The sequence below is a fragment of the Manacus vitellinus genome, unplaced genomic scaffold, assembly GCF_001715985.3.
Source record: "Manacus vitellinus isolate BGI_N305 unplaced genomic scaffold, ASM171598v3 scaffold_91_pilon, whole genome shotgun sequence".
Lineage (NCBI taxonomy): Eukaryota > Metazoa > Chordata > Aves > Passeriformes > Pipridae > Manacus > Manacus vitellinus.
The window spans coordinates 642920-666497 of NW_021940873.1; the positions used below are offsets into that span (position 1 = coordinate 642920).

The 23578-nt window shown below is 44.2% G+C and overlaps 1 protein-coding gene across 1 annotated transcript; it reads left to right on the forward strand.

Moving 5' to 3' along the window:
* The first annotated feature begins 18186 nt into the window (after window positions 1–18186).
* On the forward strand, window positions 18187–18979 carry GP9 (glycoprotein IX platelet). Its single transcript, XM_018086252.1, has one exon. The coding sequence runs from the start codon at window positions 18187–18189 to the stop codon at window positions 18808–18810; it is 624 nt and encodes a 207-aa protein (XP_017941741.1). The 3' UTR covers window positions 18811–18979.
* Window positions 18980–23578: the final 4599 nt, after the last annotated feature.

Sequence of the window (23578 nt, forward strand, 5' to 3'; positions counted from 1 at the left end):
AAGTCCAAGAAGATAGCTTTGAGTCCTTGCTCTCCTGCTGCTGGTGATCTCTCCCTCTCGGTGTCCCACCTCGGTTCGTAGGCTGCTGCAGTGTAGCTTATCAAACGTACGTGTCCTGGAATCTTCATTCCTCTAAGTCAGTTTTTGGCTGCCCCCGGTCAGCTTCAGCGGGCAACTCTCGAGCCTCTCTTGGCCCGTCTCCCATTTCGCCTGGGATTCTTCTCCCAAGCACTGAGCTGATTTATCAGCCCGTCCACTTGGCTCTGCTCAAGTGCTGAGCCTCATAATCCACCCCCCACCAGCCTAAATGCAGTGGGGGGAAAAAAAGCCCCCCAGCCTTGGCCACAGGCAGCTCGGTTCAGTTCTGCACTGTCCCAGGCGTCCCGCAGCTGCAGGGGGGGAAAGAAGGCCTGGCCTGCTCCCTCTTACCTCAGGGGCTGTGAATCTCTTCCTTCACAGCACACACTCCAAATGCTGACTCTAGTTCCCCAGAGGGGAAGAGAGGGAGCCCAGCCACCCCCTGGCCTTGTCCACCTGCCCGCAGCAGACACCAACAGCACAGCAACCAAGAGTGCCCTGCCAACCATTTCCGGGGCTGTGATATGTGATTTTGAGCAAAGTGAACGACATGGACAGTGATTGACTCTCCAGGGAACACTGCCCTGGCACCCAATCACCTCTGAGCCCCTCGAACTCTCAAGGGGGGCCAATTTCAAACTATGACAGTGTGTTTCTTAGTCTGAAATTCAATTTAAAACATCCTTATTTCCTTAATTACACTTTACTTTCAAGATACCAGGATTTGCAGAGTTCCTGTTTGGATTCTATTTTACTTTTCTGTCTCTTCTTTTTGCCTCAGGATGCCAAAACAGCTCAACTTTATTTTGTCCCCTCCACTTTTTCAAATTACCATTTTTCCTTGAGGCTGAAAGCATCAGACACCACAGCTGGACTGAGGAGCTCAGATTCTTTGAAGAACTCAACTTAGCAAGGCCAAACCTTGTTCTATGCAGCTCACTCACTTCTTCACTGAGAAACAAACTTCCCTAAGTGAGACTCACTTCTTAAATGGCATTTTTTCCTAAATTGCTTGTATTTTTCTAAACTGTAGCTATTTCAGACCCTGTCTGAAGAACTGCCTGCTCCTAGACTTAATCCCCCATCTATTTCCAGACCGTATTAACAGTAGAACAAAAGAAGAGAATGAAAAGCCTCAGAGGAAATTCTAGAATTCCTGTCTGGCGTTTCATACCCAGTCACCAGCCAGACAGCAAATTCATGACCAGTTTTCCTCCTGCCAGTACAACCATATTTTTGTCTGATGGAACTCGCAAAAGGGGAGCAAAGTAGGCAAAGGTCTGGTTAAATTTCCATGTCTGCCAAAACCTGGAGCACAGAATACAGACAGCTGCTTGAGTTAAATAATAGCCTAGGAAATAAAAAAGAGTGAACTCAGCATGAAAAGAAGACTCTGGGGAGACCTTGGAGCCCCTTCCAGTACCTAAAGGTCAGGGTTAGGATTAGAGTTAGGGTTAGGGTTAGGATTAGAGTTAGGGTTAGGGTTAGGGTTAGGATTAGAGTTAGGGTTAAGGTTAGGGTTAGGGTTAGGATTAGGGTTAGGATTAGGATTAGGGTTAGAATTAGGATTAGGGTTAGAGTTAGGATTAGGGTTAGGGTTAGGGTTAGTGTTAGGGTTAGCTGCAGGAGAGCTGGAGAGGGACTTTGGACACGGGCCTGGAGTGACAGGACAAGCAGGGGTGGCTTTAAGATGAAAGAGGGTAGGATCAGATTAGATATTGGGAAGGAATTCTTGGCTGTGAGGGTGGGGAGGCCCTGGCACAGGTTGCCCAGAGAAGTAGTGGCTGCCCCAGCCCTGGAAGTGCCACAGGTTGGACGGGGCTTGGAGCAACCTGGGCTAGTGGAAGGTGTCCCTGCCCATGGCAGGGAGTGGAATGGGATGATCACTAAGGTCCCTTCCCACCAAACCATCCTGTGGTTCCCTGATTCTATGAATATAATGACTAGTCCTGTCCTGCTCAGTCACTGCAGCCTCTGAGCACTGTTCCTACTCAGGGTGTAACTTTACTGCAGCCTCATCTCAGGGGGTCAGCAGCACAGGCTCTGCCCCCAGGCAGCTTTCCCTGCATGACAGTGGATGGGCTTCGACCCCTCAGAGTTCCCATGTTCCCTGGGATGGTTTGGAGGAATAGTGCTTTTGCAAGCACAAAACAAATTACATTATAAACTACTGGTTTGTGACTCTGCCTCAAAGAACTATAACTTATCTTTGTCAAGGAGTAAACAAGGACTATAGGATGACATTGAAAAATTATCAGTATTCAAGTGGTTTCACCCACATCCTCACTGCAGAGCAAAAAGGTCATTAGAGTCTTTGAGTGTTACAATTTGACATAATTTCTGTACTTCAAGGTTTCATTGTTTGATAGTTTGGTGTTTGCTGATTATTTCTCATTGATTTTTTTCACAATTACAAGTGGAAAAAAGTTCTCTGACAAAGGTGAGGTCTAGCCTTTTGTGAGGGATTTTCTACCTCTGAAGGTTGCCAAAAATTAGAGAAAAAAAGGGGAGAATATGTGGAGGGTGAGACGATTCATCATAAAAAACCATTTAGATAAAAAATGTTATTTTTAAATAAAGAATATGCAATGCCCATGGGAGGATCTTTGTTCTGTTTTTACATGAATTGTGGAAATCAAAGCCATTGCACAGGCAGTGCCAGCCCAGCACAGGCAGCAGCACAACTTGATCTCCTGTCAGGCACTGCAGCTCCCACCAGCACAGAGCAGCTCTGGGGACAGCAGGAGGAGGCAGCTCGGCTGCTAATTGCTCCTGAACAAACATCTGCCATGCCCAGGGCTCAGACACCACTGACTCATCCACCAAAGGACTGATAGTCACCCAAAAATGTCACCAGGCTTTGAGAGTCATTTGAAAGTCGCTCCCGAATGGGCTGAAATTTTCAATGTGCTCGTGTTCAGGGGCCTCCTGTGAGCCCTGGACCAGCACCATGGAGCACATCCTACTGCCATGGAAACCATTTCTAGGTCACCTTTACATAACAGTGCAGAGAAAACATCTCCTCACCAGCTCCACCACCACAGAACGCTCCTTTTGCACAAGGCTTGCAATAACCACCTGAACACTGCCTGTCATTAAAGTGGCACAGACAAACAGACACCCTCTCCAGCACCAGGATGGGAACAAACATGCCAGGCAGGAGGGCTTGTCTCAGACTCTGCTGTTACATTTGAGGGAAGCAAAATGAGTGCCTGATCTTGTGCATTCATTTTGTAATTGGAGTGTAACAGCCTGGGTCCCACTGACTCAGCAGAGAACCCACCAGGAGGGAACACACAGTGGAGCTGCCTTTCCAGACCTGGCTGGAGCTGCACGGGAATAAATCTGACAGGACCAAGGATTCAAGTCACAAAATCAGATTTAAGGAGCTCTTGAACCGAACAACAATATATTGAGTAGAGACAGAAAAGTGACAGGAAGGATTTCAGATCCTGAAGTACAGAAATATTTCAGGACATAAGAAGTAAATAATTACATGGATGATTCTTTTCTGGTCAGGAAGCAACAAAGAGTAACCAATGCAGGAAGAAGCTGAATTTTTGCAGCAGTTGTTAGTGAGCACTCTCACCTATTTATTTTGAGTATGGAATCACAATGTTTGGATCTGCAAAGGAAGTGTCTTTAGCAAGATTCTGTTTGGAAAGGGAAGAGAAAAAGAAAGACAACCAAAGTTTTCATACTACATTGATAAACCTAGAAATTCTAATTCTGTGGTGATAATTTTAACCACAATGAGTTGCTCTCAAGAACTAAAGTCTGAATTTATTCTGCAGGTCTTCAGCTTATGTGCAGGGCACAGTCCATCCCAAAGCCACAGGGCCTCCAGAAAGGTGTTATTTGTGGCTATCAGTTGTTTTCTTTTTTGGTAACTATGGGTTTGTGGTGTGGGTCCCCCCAGTTAAGAAGCAGAACAGTGTATCCAGCAACCACCATTTCATAAAAGGAAATTGTTGCAAGTCATGGTAGACTGACCTCACCTGTCCTATTATTTCAGACTGTACAAGTCACTCCCAAACTCTTGAGAGCTGGCCACGACAAAGATCACAAGCAATTGAAAAGTACAGGAGGAGGGGGAAAAATATGGCTGGGATTCTGAAATAAATCATATCTGACAATTCTACAGAAAAGATTCTACTGACAAGAATTGTACAAGAAAAAGCTCTCCAGAATATGTAGGAGAAATCTCAATCCCTGCATTACCAGAAATTCCACCTTGGGCAGAACACCTTTTAAAGTTCACTTAAACTGTTCCACTTCAACTGAATCCCATTGTGAGGTGGAAAAAAACCCAATGTCATGAGAATCCTAACCTGTTTTATGATGTAGAGGCCTTTAAAATTTAAAGAATTAATAATACAAAAACCTTGGTGTTCTTTATTCTTTTGTTCATGTAAGAGAACAGCAACTCCAGTCTTACTAATCTATTCATACTTTTAAAGCAAAAAGGAGCTTAGAACTAAAAAGTAGTAAGACCTTTTAAAACCATTTCAAATCTTACAAGACATTTGGCATTGCCTTATAGGCAGAAACAGACTTATCAAGAGAAATCACCATATAGATCCCCAAACTACTGCTACTAAAAATGGAAGAACTAATTCCAGCATTTTGTGTGAAATCTTTGGAAATTCCTTTTTACAGATTCACCTCATTCCCGCACAGATGAATGAATTCTGGAAGTAGTTTTAAAGCTGTGTTTGCTGTTGAATGATAACATTATGAAGACCTGGCCATAATTTCTGCTGAAAATAAGCAGTTGGACATCTCTGAAGGACGGTGGAATTGGAGTTTACGCTTTGACTGGCTCATAAATTGTCACACAAGCAAATAGCAAATATAAGTCACATTTTCCTTTCTTTCTTCCCTGTCACTCCTTCTCCAGCCATTGCCACATCAAAATTTCCATACAAATTATAGCAGTTATGGACACAGGAATGCTGATAAATCACTTCATGGTCCTACTACAACCATGTTACAGTGCTATATAGACCCTAAAAATGTCCTTGGAAGCATTTTGCACAATTATGAGAAGAGAGATGACCCATAATAGACAAGTCATTCAGATTCCAGTTTAATTCTTCATAGTAATAAATGGATAAAAAGGATTCAGAAAACATCCTTAACAGTTGGTATCTTGTGTTCACCCCACCACCACCAATATTAAACACAAGGTAATATTGCTGCTCAAACAATTTGAGCACTGCATGTGTATATTTGTTCTGTTTAACCTGCCAGTTGATGACAAATTCCACAGCTATATCTGGAGCACTTAGTTACCCACTGACTCTACCCTTCCTCAGTCCCCTGTGCTCCAGGATTCACTGGTTCCTGTGACTTCCTCCTTTGCATTGGGGCAATAAATGGTTGTGTGCCTGGCAGAATGCAGATAAGGGATACTTCCCAGCAAACAGCTTCTACGTGTCCTGACCCAGGGCATCTGCCTGTGCCTCTCCATTCCCTGCTCAGTTCCACAACTCCCATTTGCCTTTGTGCCCCTCAGTGCATGTGGGTTCAGCAGGAACCAGCTCCTGAAACTCCCACCATCCTTAGAGCAGGTGACTTGGGAAATCAGCTCCTCATGAGCAAGCTCTCCCTAACTGTGTTTTACTGGTCCATAGTCACCTATTTCTTTGAATTAAATAAAAATTGGATGTGCAAGAACAAGAGAACACTGCTCCCCATACCATGTGCAGAAACTGTATTTGGTAGGCATAAGAACCAAGAGATTTGAGTGTGAAAAGTCAATGCCAGATGAAGAGAACAAGCCCGTGCCTTTTCTTGGCACACTGGTGGCACTGACACATCCCAAATTCCCAGAACTCTGTCACCAGGTCAGTCACATCACACCAAGTGTCTTGGAGCTTTGAGAATCCTGGTGAGAGGCACCAGGTGAACTGATGACTGTAAAAGCTTGTTGAGTTGTTCTTTTTACTACTCATCCAGAGCAAGTCTTACCTATGCATAAATCCAAACTCTGATTTGGCTTGTCCTGAGCACTGCTGAGAACACTGCAAAGTCCTCCCTGTGTACCAGCTGTGCCCAGGGCACTCAAAAATCCCAGGGGAGTTCTTTAGGCCACAGCAATTCTCCAGGGCTGCTTTTGGCTGAGGTGCTGAATGTTTATCCCTCTAAATATCTCAGGGGAAAATGGATAAGAACTCAAGGATTACCAGTTCCCACCTGACATCCTCGGTGCAGGAGAGTTAGTCCCTTCTAACTTTGGGGCCATCCCAATTCAGGGGCAGCAGATAGCCAGGACACCTTAAGAGTTGTCTCAGCTTGTGTGAAAAGGGTATGATTGCAGTTTAAGAAAAAAATCTGGCTTGAATAATTAGGAGGGGAAAATTTGATTTCTGTGCAGAAAATTAAAAGAAAAAAAAAAAGGAAAAAAACAGCGTTATCAGACAACAGAAGAGAAAGTGATGTCACCATTTCAACAGACCTGACACCACTATTGGATGTGGTCAGGACACCTCTGGTACAACTCTGCCCTCCAGAAAGGGACAAAGAGCCAGCAGGTGAATTCCCCACAGTGGTGGAGGGAAGAGGGGATGATCTATCAGTCCCTTCTCACAGCTGGAGAAAGGACAAACTCAGCAAGCAGAACAAGAATATTCCAGTGAAATACTGTGGCCAGAAGAAGTGCCCTTGTTTAAAGTGGACTTTGCTGATGTGTTGCTCCATGGGCTGTGCAGCCCAGCCAGCACTCCAGGGCTGTGTGCTCTCCCAGGAGCTGGGGGGGGAATGTCACTGAGGAGGGACTGAACTCTGGCCCCTCATCTCACCATGAACCCCCTGCCCACTGCTCTGCTGACCTGCTGGGCTCCCCTCAGCCCTCCCTGCTGGAGCTGCTCTGCTTTGCACAAACAATTGTACGTTATGCAGAGCAAGGAATTAAGCCCAGTTTAATTCTATCCTAAATGAAAGCCTTGACCAAAGGGGCATCCACCTCAGCTTTACATACAGCCTTTGGGGTAAACCAGTTTAAATAAGCTTTCTGAATAAAGGATAAGTTCTCTAAATAGGATCAAAACAAATCTGAAATAATCAGATACTCAAAATGATCTTCCCATTGTTTCCAATATTTTAGATACTTCTGGGTTTGAGACAGATGTCAGTCTTTTTATGTCAACACACATATCCCTAGGCCAAAGCATTCAAAAAATTATAAACTAGAACTCCAAAAGTAGTAAAAGGGAGTAAAACCTCCCCTTTCCTTTGCTACTTTACCTAAAATGGCTTTGTAAAAAAGTAGCAAAAATGTTTCAGAGGGTGTTGTTTGGGAAAATAGTTCTTAAATACCTTAAACAAAAAGTCAAGTAAGTCACTAAAGAAGTTAGTGAGAGGAAAAAAAAAAGAAGTGTACGAGGAGAACCTTGTATTTCTCCACCTAAACAATGTGGTTTTGAATGAAAAACTTAATGCAGAAATAAAAGTTAGTAAAAATATTCCAGAGAATTTTCATATTAGACTAGTAAATACAAACTTCTATTTTCCCTGCTTCACAATCTAATCCAACTCAGTATTTCTTCTCTACTTACTGTCTGTGCTACAATGTTATCATGGCTTTGAAATTGTCCTCCTCCAGGCTGAACTTTCTTTCTATTTTCTGCAGTTTTACCCCAGGACCTGGGAATTAATTTTACCTTTGTTTCCTTTTTTACTTAGCTCGTTATGCATGAAGAAAAATCACCTCTAGCCTGAAAACAACAGTATGTCAAGTATTTAAAGAGCTGAAAGGAACTTGCTCGAGGCTTGCAACATCAGCACTGGTGGTTTAAGGCTGTGAAAGCCCCGAGCCCTTGTCACAGATTTTTGACTGAAGAGATGGGTGATATGTTGCTTTTTTTTATGACAGGTATTGCCAAAGTCAAAGTGTGAGGGACAATTCATTTTGTTTGCCTTTCAGACAGATGATATTTTTCCTGCCCATATTCTCTGCAGTTACTCCAGCAGTCTGAGACAGTCTGGTGGGTAGAATATCAAAAGCCAGAAGATTTATACCTCATTCAAAATCCAGTGCAGAACACCCCCTGCTCAGAGAGCTCTGCTGCCTGGGCTCAGCTCAATGCCAGTGACATCACTTACCACACTGCCTCAATAATCTGCTTTTCTCTTCCTCTAAGAAGCTGCTGGGACACTCCCAACCCTACATGGCATCCCAGCTCCCACAGCATCCAGGCTGCAGCACTGGCCAAGCCAATCAACCCTTCCCATTCGAGGAGAGGAACTGCATCCAGGCTTTAAAACACTACAGAGGAGGCCCTTTTTTACTGCTTTTCCCCCCTAAACTGTAAGATTTGGAATCATTACCACTAATATTGTCATTATCAGCTGAGATCAGCTCCCACATCTGCTCCAAAGGTCCCTCACTGGACAACTTTGGCAGCAGGTGCCAACATCTCATAAATATGTTAAAATACAGATTCCAGCAGAGGCAGTGATTTGCCATCCACATGGGTGTGTCTTTCCCTTATTTTTCAAGGTGAACTGCCCCAGTTCAGGTTAGATAAATTGGGCAAAAATGGGAAGATTTCAGCAATAGGAGTCAATCCTTAGCTTCTCAAAAAATTCTCAAAGCAAATACAGTTCATACATTGAAACTCCACTGCAGAAAGCTCATTCAGTGGCAGGTCTCTTTTGCCCACTTAACTCTAATGTGAAAATAACAGCAGGTGGATTTTTTGGCTTATGCAGAAGTTTTTGAGGAAAACTACCACATACAAACCCCCAGCTCTCGAGCTGTGATATATTGGGGTTTAGGCAGGCAAGAGGCCAAAGGGATCATTGCTGACTGTGGGTTCATTTGCTCTGGAATATCCCCCAGCCATGGGTTTAGCAGGGCTCTGAATCAGGGGTTTTCTGGACAACCCTTATACACACACTCTCACTAAATGAACACTTCACATGAAGACTGAACCAGGCTGTTAATCAATACAAACTATGATTCCTCCCCCCAGCAGGACCATACCTGCAGGATGCATCTGCATATTGCATGTTCTGGCACTGGGAATGATGGAGCTGGAATAGGGGGAGCAGATGGCAGGATGAAAGACAAAAACTGAGTGGTAAGGAGCACATATTTATCCCTGGGAGCAGCAAAGGGCTGAAAAGAATACCTGGAGCAGTCAGAAAGACAGGCTTTTGGAGAGAAACACTGATAGAAGCTGTTCCGCTTTGCTTTTCTCCCTATTAAATAAAGATTCTCTGCTCTGATTCATGAGATGTCACTATTCTGCACGTGGGTGTTCTTTTGGTATAAGATACATTTTCCTTGATCACATTTGCTGAAAGTTTCTGGTTTAAATTAAAGGAAACAGGCACTTATTGCACACGTGTCCACACATGGAATTGTCAGGAGTGGCTGCTTCCCAGCAGGTTCGGGAGCAAAGGACCTGTGTTGCCTGTGCACTCTGGTTTCCTAAAGGCAAACAGGTTATGTTTACTGTCAATATATCTGCAATATACTTATGGCTCTAAAGGGAGTCTGAGGGATTTCTTTTTTGTGGTTTTTTTTTTTAAAGACTCTGGTCTTTTCCATGGAAATGAAAAATGCTGTTAGCAAATTTGTACTCATGAAAATTCACCTTATACCAAGACCTTTAAAGTCTTTCAAAGATGAATCTCAAGAACATTCATTCAGTCATGGGTATCTTTACCCGCTTCAAGATGCTCCTTTATGTGCTGACTCTGACAGGTACTGAATTTCAGTTTACAGACTTTTTTGGAAGCAATAAAAGCCTAAAAATTAGGTGACATCTGCACTATTTATTAGTTGTATCCAATCTCCTGAAGGCTGAGAAAATGTCAGTCCTCACTGAGTTGAGAATCGGTGTCTGTGCTTCTTTCCTCAGATATTCAACTTATGTCCACCAGGACCTTTGCCCTGAGGAAAACTTCTGACTGCTCTGCATGTTCTTTTATTCCACTATTAACCACCAGCAAAATAAGAAGCTCCTTGAACAAGTATTTCCAGACACAGGGGTTTCACAGCCCTGCTTAACACATCAGGAAAAAAAAAGTAATTTTGGAACTCTGGAAATAAACGGATTCCCATTTTTCTCAACCCACAGGAAGCACACCCTTTTTTCACCTGTTCCCTGAGTACAACACGGCTGTTTGCTGACTGTATATGTGTGGAGGTGGCTCAGGGAAGCCCTGGCCACTCAAGTCAGACATGTAAGTGGCCATATATTCTGGAAAGGGGGTCTCACTACTCTAGGTTTGGTCTTTATATTCATAGAGATTTGTCAGAAATGCCACAGACTTTGGAGAAGAAAAGGAAAAATAATTGGGTTCACTAGGAAACAAATTGAAACACCCAAAGGCAAAAAGCAAAGCATGGAAGCAAAATCTCAGGCAAAGCACTCTGATCTCACTAACTCAGATCATAACTTACTTAGATCATAATGAAAGGCTCTTTAAAACAGCAAAGAGGATAAAATACTACTGAAAAGAGCCAGTGAGAAAGACTTGATGGGAAGGAGAATCCCATGGATTTTTCTTTCCTTGTCCTGTTATCTGAAGACCCCTAATATTTCAGGGTAATTCATGTGATGACTCCTCCTTAATTAAAAAAAAAGAGAAAGTGACTATTTCCGATTTTCTGCAGTCACAAACCCTGAGCACTGCTCTTCAGCCCGTGCAGCCAGAGCAGCAGGGAGCAGCCAGCCAAGGCACGAGGGGAGTGCTGAGGGCTTTCAGACACATCCTCAGAGTGAGCTGCTGATTGGAGAGGACACAGAGCCCTCCTCTCACTCCAGGCTCTGGTTTTTCCATTAGAGGCAGAGACACTGGGGGTGTTCTGTGCCTGTCAGTGTGCAGACAATGACACCACGAGTGTCACTGCAGGACAACATCAAACCACCAGGATTTATCAAAACTGATGAGGAAATGAATTATAAATCACCTCCAACTGGCTCCATTAAATGTAAGAAGTGTCAGTGAATAGAGTCATCAACACTGGGCTCGAGAGATGAAATGAGGGTAAAGACAGAATGAGATTATGCAGGAAGAGACTTGCAGCATCTTTTAATGAATGCACAATCCTCCTCAGAGGAACTCTGCCTATTTATACCCTGGTATAAGTGACCATGTGATTAATTTGGCTGCCAGCTTGATAAAACTGACTCTCCAAACTGTTTGTATACCAGGATTCAGTGATAGGAAATAATAGGATTAGCACAGCAGCATTTTCAGCTCCTGTGATTTTATCACGGGGCACACAGTTTAAAGGATTTCCTTCAGAACCCAGCTCTTGGAAGCACGTGATCAGCTTTCATTAACAATATCCAGCCTTAAGGACTATGAGCAGAGCTTGGAAAATGGGAACTTTAATGGCTCAAAACACCAAGCCCACTAAAAAAAAATTTAAAAAAAAATTAAACACACTGCATTGCTTTGAAATGCAAATATCATGGGTTTGAGGGTGAAATGCAAGGATTGGAAAACTGGGACTGGTGATAACATTCTGTCCCATCCTACAGCAAACCCTGTGTGGCAGCACAGCTGGAGAGCCTTGCTCAAGACTGTCCTCCCCAGCCCAGGAAAGCTCTGCAGCTCTGACATCTGCACTGGGTGAAGGGGGCCAGCTGGGCTGTGCATTCCTGACAATCCAGCTGCTTTGCAGTAGGAACTGAGCAGAGCCAGGTTAGGTCTGTCTGCAGTGACTTCGTGGGGCTCTCCACATGGGACCAGAAGTCTGGGCAAAGTCTTGTGCAGTTCACAAGGACCAGCTGGACACGTGAGGAGGTGTGAGCCCCACAGACTGTGTGAATACAGACGGGCTGGGGGGACAGTGGGGCTGGAGCTGCTGTACCTGGGAACATGAATCCATCACTGGACACACATCCAGAGCTGTGGATTTGATTTCAAAGCCTGTGAGTTCATAGCTGTATAAAGGGCAGCACAAAAACTGACCCTCTTATCCCTTATGAGCAGTAAGTTCAACCTTGCAGTGAGTTACCACAGTGAACTCATCACCTGGGCTTTTCCAGTGTACTCTTTGACATCAGACACCAATTAATTTCTAATTAATCTTTCCAAGAGCAACTGCTCAGTGTAGCCATAAAGTTCAATGTCCTGCCTTCAACATTTCCAACCCTTCAAGCAGAAAATAGCAGGACTTAATGGGGCTGAAGGCTGATTTTGTTTATCACCAAACTCCTTAAACAAGGACAATAGCACAGCACTCATGGTGCTGAATAATCCCATGCATTTTACATTCCTGCCACAGCTGTGATGCAATAACTTGCTAAAGATGCTTCAATATTTTTAGCAGGCTTGCCTGCATAGTTAGCAGGGAGCTGGAACAAGGTACATCCATGGAGAGCTCTTGGTCACACTGGCAGTGTCTGTATCGACAAACACAATGGCCCAAAGGGCTGAATGAGGGCAGGAAACAATCTGGAACTGAGGACACCATGTCCAACCATCTATTCCTGGAGAGGAGGGGCTATTTCGGACCATCCTTAGTCTGGTCCCAAGCACTGAACAAACCACAGGTATTTCCAGAGACAATATTGCAGTTCAGTTTCATCTAAAAGGCACGTAGAAAAAATGGAGAAGATGGTGACATTTGCTCTGAAAGCTAAATCCCAGTCCTAAATAAAACATTCCCATAAATGCAGTGCTGTGTTGTGTTTGACTGGAACATGTCATTGTATTTTGAATGACAGAGACTGTGCACGAAGAGCTAGAAATCAAACTGCTTTTCATCAGAGCAAAGCAAGCAAGTCAGAGAGGGGCACAGTGCCCCCTGTTCACCCACCTAAGGCCGTGGGAATCAACATTGACTATGAATATTCCTTTTCATTAACAGGCTCAAAACCCTACGGGTTCCATAAAACACAAACATGTGATTAACCATCTGATTTAGACACATGGCTCAACACACACATTTTGCACCTTGGATACATTTTTACCTTGGAGGCTATGGAAAAGGTAATATCCTACAAGAACATAGTATGTCTTTCAGGCAATTCTTTGAATGGCTAAATTATAGCTAAGAGGTTGGTTCAGAGAGTGGGTGCTCGGTATTTCAGAACAAAGTAACTTGAATGACACCTAGTGGGAAGATAAGCAATGGCTGGGGATGACACAGGGACTGAGCAGTTCTGAACAGGAAAAACAGCAAGGAGGGAGATTCTGCATCAGAACGGGTGAGGGGAGAGAGTGACTCGATAAAATGGGTGGAGTACAATTTAGAAGAAGAATTTCCTGAATGACAACAGTTCATCTGCCTTCTGAGGAAATGGGATATTTGATTTGACAGAGGCAAAATTACATCAGGTAAAACCACAACAAATGTGCAGCAGGAAACAATACAATAAGCGGAATATGGACAGGAGGAAATTCAGAGTCCTCCTCTGTATAAATACTCAAAAGGCTTTAACAGGCCAGTTGTCTAGAGTGAAGTGGGTAAGAGGAATATTTTGGCCCTGGGGTGACAATAACTCCTGATTTGAGAGAAACCAGTTTTTCTTTAATTCATTTCTGCAAGCAATATTCCTTGATGTATGAATTAATTTCATGATTGATCTTTTTTTTCCTTCTTCTTGCTTTTTTGTATACATCATTAATTACTAGTGACTCGCATCCAATTATAACAATATATTTCAGTTACTCTGTTCTCACCAACCTATTTGAAAGTACAAAAGAACATATTTATCAAGGTGACAGACCCTAAATGAGAAGCACTTTTGCTGTGCAATGACAATGTGGTGTGGCCAGTTTTTTTCAGCATTGGAAATGGAAACAGTGCTTGAGAAAACTTCAGTGTTTCTAGATCAAGAACAGGTCATTGACAGCAATGAATGACTGTAACTCCTTAAAAGTGACTATAAAAGATAATCATATCCTCTGCCTGAGTTTCCTCTTAGCAGGTCACATGTTTGAACAGCACATTTATCTATAAATTGCAGCTTTTGTCCTTAACCACAAGGAAACCAGTAATGTCCTCTCAACTCTTTCTCTCCCTGTAAAAGCAGATGCAGCACCCACGTAACTCACTGGAAAAGCCAAGACCCCAAAGGAAAGCTAATCCAGGGAAATGTGCTTTCAGGGGTGAGGTGGTGAGAGAGGATTGTTTGGTAAACAACAGTGTTCAAAAATACCTCTCTGCTGAGAGGAGGGACAGCCTCTCTCATTCACAAAAACTTCAAAGGCATCCGCGCTGTGGAAAAAATACTTTCGGACTATAACAGGATTATAGCAGATTATAACTATTTTTTTCAAATTGGCTCTTAATAAATCCTCTTAGATGAAGAATCCTCATTTGGCCTACAAAAAAAGATATAGCCCTAAAATCATAAATGCAAATACCTTGTTCTTCTGCCAGACACTCCCTGCAGGCACTCACCCCCCAGAGCTGAAGGAGGGACAAGATCTGGGGGCTCAGCATGAGCAGCCACCTCTGCCCCGACTGGGACACGGCAGCTGAGTCACCAAGTGAGAGGACAATGGCTATTCTGTGGGGCAGCATTCCTTAGGACACATGGCATAGATTGCTGACACAGGAAACAGGGACAGGGCAGGCAGACATTTAGGAAATCTTGCCTAGGGATGTCCTTTCCAAAACCGATGAAACAATCCCTATGACACAGGGATCTTTCAGTTGTTACCAGTCCACTCACAGGTCTGGCAGTTGAACATCTGACAGGCAGATGGAACAGTCTTTTCAACAAGAAAACACTCTCCTCATCTCACAGAAGAGAACGAAATTCAAACGGGGTTTGGGATTTTTGTCTTTTCCCTCGGGCACTGTCTGAATTGCCTTTTAAATGCTAAAGAGCAGAGAAATGTTAAGGCATTTTCTTAAGGAGATTCCTGACAAACTTCAGGTCCTTGGGAATTGATTAGACTATATGGAAGAAAAGTACCTTCCATATAAGTAAGAATTAAACAGTAAGAATTGCTACCAGAATAATTTATATGTCAGAAGTTTCCCTTCCTCCCAGGAACATGTGTTATAAAGGAACAACAGCTTGGAAACATGGCTCTGCTGCACATCTGCAACATCAGAACCTCACCTGGATTTCATTCCCCAGTGCAGAACACAGCTCAGAGCCTGTCCCCAAAACAACACTCTACATAGAGTTGGCCTGAATTAAACATCAGCTCCACAACCAACCAGGTTTCCAAATGTCAGCTACTATCTGAATTCTGGTGTGTTCATGACAGGTAGCTAAAGCAAAGGAAAAGTTTGTTCAATTCTACCCCAGAATTTTGCATACTGGAAGAAAAGTTAAAAGAAAATCCTATTTTTGTTTTTCTTTTACATAGCCAGTTGAAGAGGTAGCTGTATATTATAAACCTGCATCCTCCTGAATTCCGGCCTTTCCAGCCAAATGCACACAGAGGGTGTCACATGGCTATTATTCAGCAGTTGATATCCTCCAGCAACCTGACTGTGAAGAATCTGCAGGATCATAGTCCTGCTCTGAGCTGACCCCAGCTCCTGGGATTGGGAGAACAGTCCATACATGTGCCAAGGCTGTCTCTGTGCTCTGGGCTCTGCTGGCTGAGGGGAGCCTTGACCAGGAGCCCTTCCCAGTGCACCTTCCCTGACTGTCTTGGAATCCGGGTCTGAACTTCAAAGCAAGCTACAACACTGCAAGGAAATTAAATTCCACAAAATATCACAGGGACCAAAATAGGGATTGGTGCTTTGATACACACACACCCCGTCCTTCCTTCTTCACACCTGAAGTGGTGTCTGAGTCCCTCTAGCTCAGGAGTTTTTTTCCTGACACCAAAGGTACAGGTCACTCTCTCCCTCCTCACATAAAATCACCTCTCCAAGTCCCTGATCATCACAGAAACCTTTCCTTTCACTTGTTGGCTTAAACTTTTAAGAACATGGGTGACCAGAACTAACTCCTGTATTTTGGGTGACTTCAACACTATTTCAACTCCTTCAATTCCAGTCGATGGCATTAATATTTCCCTATCCATCAAAGAGCTCATCTGACTAGTGTGAGCTGAGCTCATCTCACTGTCATAGTTACTCTGATGTGTGTTTTTACAAATTTTGTTTAAGCAGTGGGCAGGCAGATATCAAACCCACCTGACCGACAAAAACTGAAGCTCCACTTCGTGGGCAAACTTCAGCTCCCTCATGTCCTGCTGGGGCTTGTGTGTGTCAGCACCTGAAGCCCAGAGTAACTGTTATACCTGTAGATTTTTATAGCTGAGGGAAAAAAACTCACTAGATTTCAGATGAGGTTTTCCAGATATCATCAGATGTAATAGGAAAAACACATCAGCAGTAAAGGAAGGATTCCAAAGTGTTTCCTCCTGGCTGCAGCAACACACAGACTGCCCCAAGCACTGTCTGCTGTCACACCAGCCAACCACACCCTCCCGGGGGAGGGTTTCCCACCGGGCACAGAAAAAGCTCCTCTTCCTTCCCACACTTCCTTAGGGCCTCTTCCCACACAGCCCCTGCCCTGCTGTGCCTGCTCCAGCACTTCACCAGGCACGGGAGAGGAACGAGAAGGAACCCACCAGGGTAAGGGTCACTCAGGCACTTCCCAACTCCCCCCCTCTGCTTTTTTGCCACAGTTCTTGTTCCTATTTGAGTTTGGATTTCTTGCTGTTTCCATATTAAATCAGGAGAGAACATCTTTTCTCTAGATATCATTTAACTTTTTTTGTCAGATGTCATAGTCTGTCCCTTTAAGATGTTTGCTTGAAAACAATGACTTGAGTTGATTTCTTGAAAAATCATGGATTAGTATCTAGAATCAGAGCAAAGATAGAATAATTACTTGCTGACAGACATAGGTGAAGATCACTATTTCAGCTTCTCTGTGAAGTTTATAATTTTATGCAGCGTTAATCCAACTCAAAATATAGGAATGTAGTATTTAGATGAGGAGTCTAAACCTGCCTAACTTAATTTTGAAAAGCTAATTACATAATCCTTGAAAGTAAATAGAAGCAAATTAATTTAAAACAAAATCAATCCATTTTCCCCTATAATTTCAGTCTTTATTAAATGAAATTTACTGGAGAAAATATTCTCTCACCTTATTTTAAGAAGAAAACTTTTTTTTTTTAGTTCTAAAATATCTTTACACTTGAAACCATTTTGAACAATTATTTTTCTAAATTTCATTCTACATTAGTGTAATTTTATCTCATTATTGCCTTCGTATGTAAAAAACCACACTGTGTTCTTTCACTCTGTATTTGGTTTATTTGGGGGGAAAAAAGGAGGAAATATATTTTAATTCTAGGATGTATTAAAATCATAAAGAAAGATGGCTTCAAGGTTGGAAATTCCCCAACTTATTCAAGTGAATTTGTATTTCAAACTCTAGTCCTGTGCCAAGATTTGCAATGTATTTTTAAATGCAGAGAAGTAGTAGGGAATGCTGGAAGGGAAAATAAATAATAAATAAATAAATTTAGAGGATTTAAACTGCCAAACAGAAGGGACCAAGATGGAAGTCTAGTGGGATCCACCCTCCAGAAGTGGGAATGACATAGCAAGAGGCATAATTACCTGCTGGCATGTTTATTTTATCCCTACAGGACAAGCAGTGCCAGATATGCAAAATTTCCAATTGTCTATTCCTCCAAATCTTAAACTGTCTGTTATCAGAGGTGCATGAAGCTACAAGGTGGCAAAAAGAACTTTTTGTCACATAAAAATAGGTATTTCCTGGTTAGAATCTTCATACTGTCAGAAAAAAGACATTTAGAACTATTCAATCCCTAAAGCCTCATTTTGAAAAGTGATTCCAACCCACAATTTTAACACTAGATCTGTGAAGATACTGAAGTGGAATAAAAACCTTTGCCTGAAACTAACCTAGCTTTCACCATTGTCTTTTGGTGACAATGTGTTCCAGAACTTTGAACAATTATCTGTTTTGTACAATTATGACGGAAAGACATAGAACCAGAGACAAAACAGCAGCACTGTGCTCTGTCCAGTGCATTTGGGGGGATGTCAGGGAGCATGCAGACAGCTAACGATTTTATCCCAAAACCCTAAGCCTCGGGGGCTATCCTGGGAAAGAAGGAGCTGTGCCGTAATGCCGCTGATCAGATCCCTCTTGTCACTCCCTGGGCAGCTGAAGGATGAGCGGGCTGCGGTTCATCTCTGCGGTGGGATTCGCCGCGCTGCTGCTCCCGGGGGTCCAGGGGGGAGCGTGTCCCTCCTCCTGCAGCTGCGGGGCCCCGGGAGGGTCCCGGGGGCTGCACGTGGACTGCAGCTCGCGGGGGCTGCGGGCAGTGCCCGGCCTGCCCCGGGACACCCGCAGCCTGGACCTCAGCAACAACAGCCTGAGCCGCGTCCCCGCGGGAGTCCTGGACACCCTGCCCGGCCTGGAGCGCCTGGACGTGGCTGGCAACCCCTGGCACTGCGACTGCCACATCCTGTACCTGAAGCTCTGGCTGCAAGACTTGTCTGCACCCTCCCTTGCCCGCGTCAGGTGTGCCAGCCCAGCTCCCATCAGAATGAAGCCCCTGGCAGAGCTGACTGGGAACGAGCTGGGGATGTGCAAGAGGCTTCTCCCAGTCAGGTGTCTGGGGTTCTTCTGGCGAGACCTCATTTTAATTGCTGGAGCAATAATTACACTTCTTTTAGTAGCATGGGCTCTGAAATTCTCCAAAAAGCTTGTCTGCCAACTGAACCTCGGCCGGTACGGTGCCAGGGGCCGCCTGCTGAGGAGACACAACCCCAAAAGCCACAAGGTACACTGAGCTGGGCACTGCCACAGCTGGAACAGAAACATCCAACTCCTCTACGAGCAAAGCAAGTGCACTGGCAACACTGGTTTGAATGGTGACTGCTACAAACAGGTCGCAGGGCTCAAAGGCTGGTCCTGGGATGGACAAGCTTGCCTGAATGAGGGACTCCTGGTGAGGTGTTGACAGGCAAGGTTCATTCTGCTGCCACTACTCATGTGAAGAGCATTTCTGCTAAATTTTTTTTCTAAATTTTTTTAAATCATTCAACTTAGCATTTTCCACTGAATTCTCAGCTCTTATAGCAAGAAGATTTGCATCCCCAAATCCTACACTTTTTAATATATGAACATCAATTGTACTATTTTAGCAATTCTTTTCTCATTCACAAGTTCTATGAGTTTGCAACCCCTTACCCTCTCTGTGTCCCACTGGGCTTGGTAGGACCATTCTTGTGTGCAGACAGCCACCTCTTCCCCAGCTTCAGGAGTTTTCTGCCAGCAAAACCATTATGATTATATAGACCAGCCACTGAATGCACCCCTTACTGAATACATTTAAAGTTGGACTGGTAAAGAGAATATAACCAGTAAAAATAATCTTAAATATTATTGAATTTTCTGGAGAGTGAACAATAAAAAAGCATTTTATGTGAAATCGAAATAATGGATGTTTATTGAACATTCATACTCGCCCAACTTTCTCTTTCACAATTCTAAACACTTCTGATTAAAATTCTAAGAAATTTCCAGAACTTGTCTTGCAGTTTTACTACAGACATTTGATGCTCTGGATTTGATGCGTAACAGCTTTGAGAGGATGTACACTCTTCCCTTCTCCTCTTGTGTGCCCATCCTCATAGAAAAATTGTTGTGGTAACTCAAGCAATTGTTTTCTCCCTAGCCTAAATCCCAAGAGTCCAAGGCCAGCAATTCCTGCTGTGACTCCACCTGCTCTGGTGAAGTCAGGCCAGTGAGATGGGAGAGCTCTGAAGATCTAAAATTAATCTACTGTTGGCAGTTCAGTTGAAGACACAATTTGCAAATGCTCCTCCTGACTCCAAACCTGAGCTCGGTTCTAGAGGCCACCTGGTGAAGGTGCCAAAGGCTGCTTGGCTCTACACCAAGCTCCCTGTGAGCTGGGTGGGCTCCTTGGTGCAGCTCAGCCTCTCCCCAACAGGGCTGGGGCTGAACCTGCTCCTCGTGGGTGGTGCTACAATCGCCACACACTCTCGCTGCTGTGAGAAGCCACAAACACCCAAGTCAAAGACAGCAGAAGCTCACAGGGACATTTCCAGGTCCCTCTTGCCCCCGTCAGAGCATTTCAGCAACATGGAGTCAAACTTCACTGCTGACTGCTGGTGACATTCTGAGACAGCTTTAGAGGAGATGTGTTCCTGCCTGTGACACCTTCACTGCTGGGCCCCTCCTGCACCCCCAGGGAAGGCCAGTCTGATACACCACCCCTCGCCAACCCACATCCATGCCCCTTCAGGATGAGTCCCTTGACACCAGAAACAGCCACCAAACCCCCGGTGGGTCTGCTGGAAGAACCTGTGAAGCACAGAGAGATTTGGGGCAAGGACACACACCAGGAGTAGAGGGTTACACAGATCAGCCATAAGGTGTGGCTTAGGGCTTTACACTGGGAAAAGGGAAGGAACAGACCCAGGTGCTTTCCCTGAGACATAATTAATGGTCTGGGAGACAACACACCCATTGCAATGGGAAAATCTGCACGTGATACACAGAGGGGAACAAGAAGAGGGAAAGAGTGAGTGCACAGAGCTGTGGGTCACCTGGAGTGCTGAGCAATCAAAAGCAAGACTGCACAGCTAGAGAGGAAAGATGAGCTGAGGACTCAATGCAGAAAAGTCACATAATCCAGTAGCGATGATCTCCCTGGTATGACATTGCAGCAGTGGGTTAACACCACCTTTTCTTGTTAAAATAGGGAGCATCACTTAGGGATAGAAAGACTTATTTACTTCCATGTTCAGATAAGCTACAGTAATTCAGCATCAGTGTCTACAAATCAGGAACAATCAGCCGCAGAAGAATCAGAAAAACAACAGTAATGCAAATAAAGGATCAGAAAATAGATCTTAAAAGGAGATTAATTTCTTTTAATAAAGAGAAATTTAAGGAATTACAAGATCAGAGCTTGTATGAATCTACACAAAGAGAAATTTCTAAACAAAGGATTAGGAGCAGAAATTAAAACATCAGACTAGGAAAAGGGCTCAAAATCTAAGAGTGAAAATAATTATACACTGAAACAGTGTGTCAACCATCCCTCACTTCTCTAGCTTTATTCTACATTAATAACCTCTGCAGGACAGAATTTCAAATAAACACAAAGGAATGTAGTGCTGTACACACCAAGATAATTTTAGAAAATTCTCCTGCACTGAGCTGTCCAATTTTTTAAAAGACAACCACATTTTTGTATGGGTGCAAAATATTGCACTCTGCAAACTCCCATGGAGAGTCTCCTAAACGATATTTCTTGTTTTCCCAAAATAAAATAAATCTTTAACACTCTACGTTTACCACTCTCTTTTGTGCCTATAAACTAGATAGGTATAAAATAGTAAACTGCTTTACTGTATGGCTTCAGTGGCACAAATACACAAAAATAAGCAATTAGCAAACGTTTCTGCTTGCACCAACCAACATATCAAACAAGACGCACAGAACACAGGAAAAAATAATTGAGAGAAGGTATTTTCTGTCCTTGTAAGAGGAAAGAAGAGGGAATCTCTTCCATGGCAATAATTCACTTTCTACTAAAAGAGTATTGTATTTATCATTTTTCATCCATTTGGTTCTTACCTAAAAAAACACAAAACCCTGCAAAGGGGCCAGCTAGAACTGCTAACTGAGCCAACTGAAAGCTCAAAGACAACATTCAGTGTTTATCTGGCAAGGCCACTGTGTCATGCCACATGCCCCATCAAATGGCATAACTAACCCACAGCTGTAACAATGTACAAAGACAGGAAAACACATCAGCTATCTCAGTGGAACATGCAGGCAGCATTCCCAAAGAGCTCTGGGAAGATCCCAGAAACTGTTACTGCATCATGCCTGCAAGAGGGCAAAGTACTGCCTACATTTGCTCTCACTTTCTTTGGTGACAGAGGTGTAACTGCTGGGACAGGGCACAGCTAAGAAGTTAGGAGGTTTGGGTCCACATTTGGCAAGGCAAGCAATCAGACTCAGGATTACTGAGCAAAACCAGCTCCCTGCAGCACACAGAGCAGGTCTGTGTAAACTGCAGTTCAATCCATGGGTAAAATAGTTGCAGGTTTCATTTATTAAATGGAAAGGTGTGTGAATCACCACCTTTTTCTTGAAATGCTCAATGTTTTCTTAACACTGTAGCAAACAGCACTGCTCAAGCTGAATGATTTCTGCTTAGCTTTGTGCTTGCTTTCTGCCTGGGGTCTGTAGTTAAGTTTTTTCCAGATCTGTTGTTTGAGCTCATGGATCAGGGAAGTTTGAGGGGCTGGCACACATCATGCAGTGCTGTTCTCCGTTGTGCTGAAGGGCCATCATACTATCAATGGAAGGTAATTCACTGATCTCTGCTCTCTGTGACCAGGGACAGCACCCAGGGAATGGCTGGAGCTGTGTCAGGGCAGGCTCAGGTTGGATCTCAGCAAAAGGTTCTTCCCCCAGAGGCTGGTTGGGCACTGCCCAGGCTCCCCAGGGCAGTGGGCACAGCCCCAAGGCTGCCAGAGCTCCAGGAGGGTTTGGCTGATCCTCTGGGGCACAGGGGGTGACTCTTGGGAATGGGCCTGTGCAGGCTCAAAGCAGCTCATCCCCTAAAAATCACCCTGTCTCAGCTCAGAGCTGGCTGAAAGGCACAAGTGCTCTGTCCCTCTGTGCACTGTGCAGCCAGACTGGCCTGGCACCCGGGATGCCATTCCTGAGTGAGCCACCCTGGGGCCGCCTCCTGAACTCAGCTACAAACACTTTTCTTGGCGAGAAGGAGACAAGTACTGAAGAATTAAAGCACTTTTGCTCATTTACAAGACTGCAGGCACCAAGGAAGAGAACTCTGAAAGAAAAGCCGAAAGAAAAGGGCCGCACAGTGTCCCTGGGGCAGCAGCAGCAGCCTGGGGGGTCACCGGTGCCCCTCGGACACCGCGGCAGCCGCGGGAAGCGCGGGGAGGAGCTGCCCGAGGGCCACGGGGCCGGGATGCCAAGGGTGGGGCAGAGCTGGGAAGCAAGGGAGGAAACGCTGGCACTGCCACGGACAGCTCATATGGCTACTTTGTGTTTATTTTTATTTTTAATGGAAAATAGGCACTTTCCCGCTGCGCTCAGGGGACACCTGCCGCTGGCAGGGAGGGCGCAGGATTTTGGGCTCGGCACCACTGAGGTGTACAAAACTCCACGGCTTTGAGAAAGGAGCAGCTCGAGCCTTCCTGCCTCGGCAGCAGTGTCTGCTTGCAAAAGACAAGCACGAGTGCATGTCTGTGATGCAAGTTATTTTCTTCAGAAGAGTAAAATTACAATATTTTTTCAGGAAAAAACACATACCACATCCCGTGGATTCACTGAATTTGCTTGATCTCCCCTCCATGTTCTAAAAATGTTGATATTTTCAGAATATACGTTTCTCATGTGTTTCAAATTCCACATCCTTCAGACAAATGAGTGAGATCTAAGTGTACTCAACACCTTTCTTTTCCCCATAAAGCACGGACGAAACAATCTGAAAACAGCTTTTTCTTTCACCTTAGACTAACTCCCATGCTTTGAGTACCAGCCCA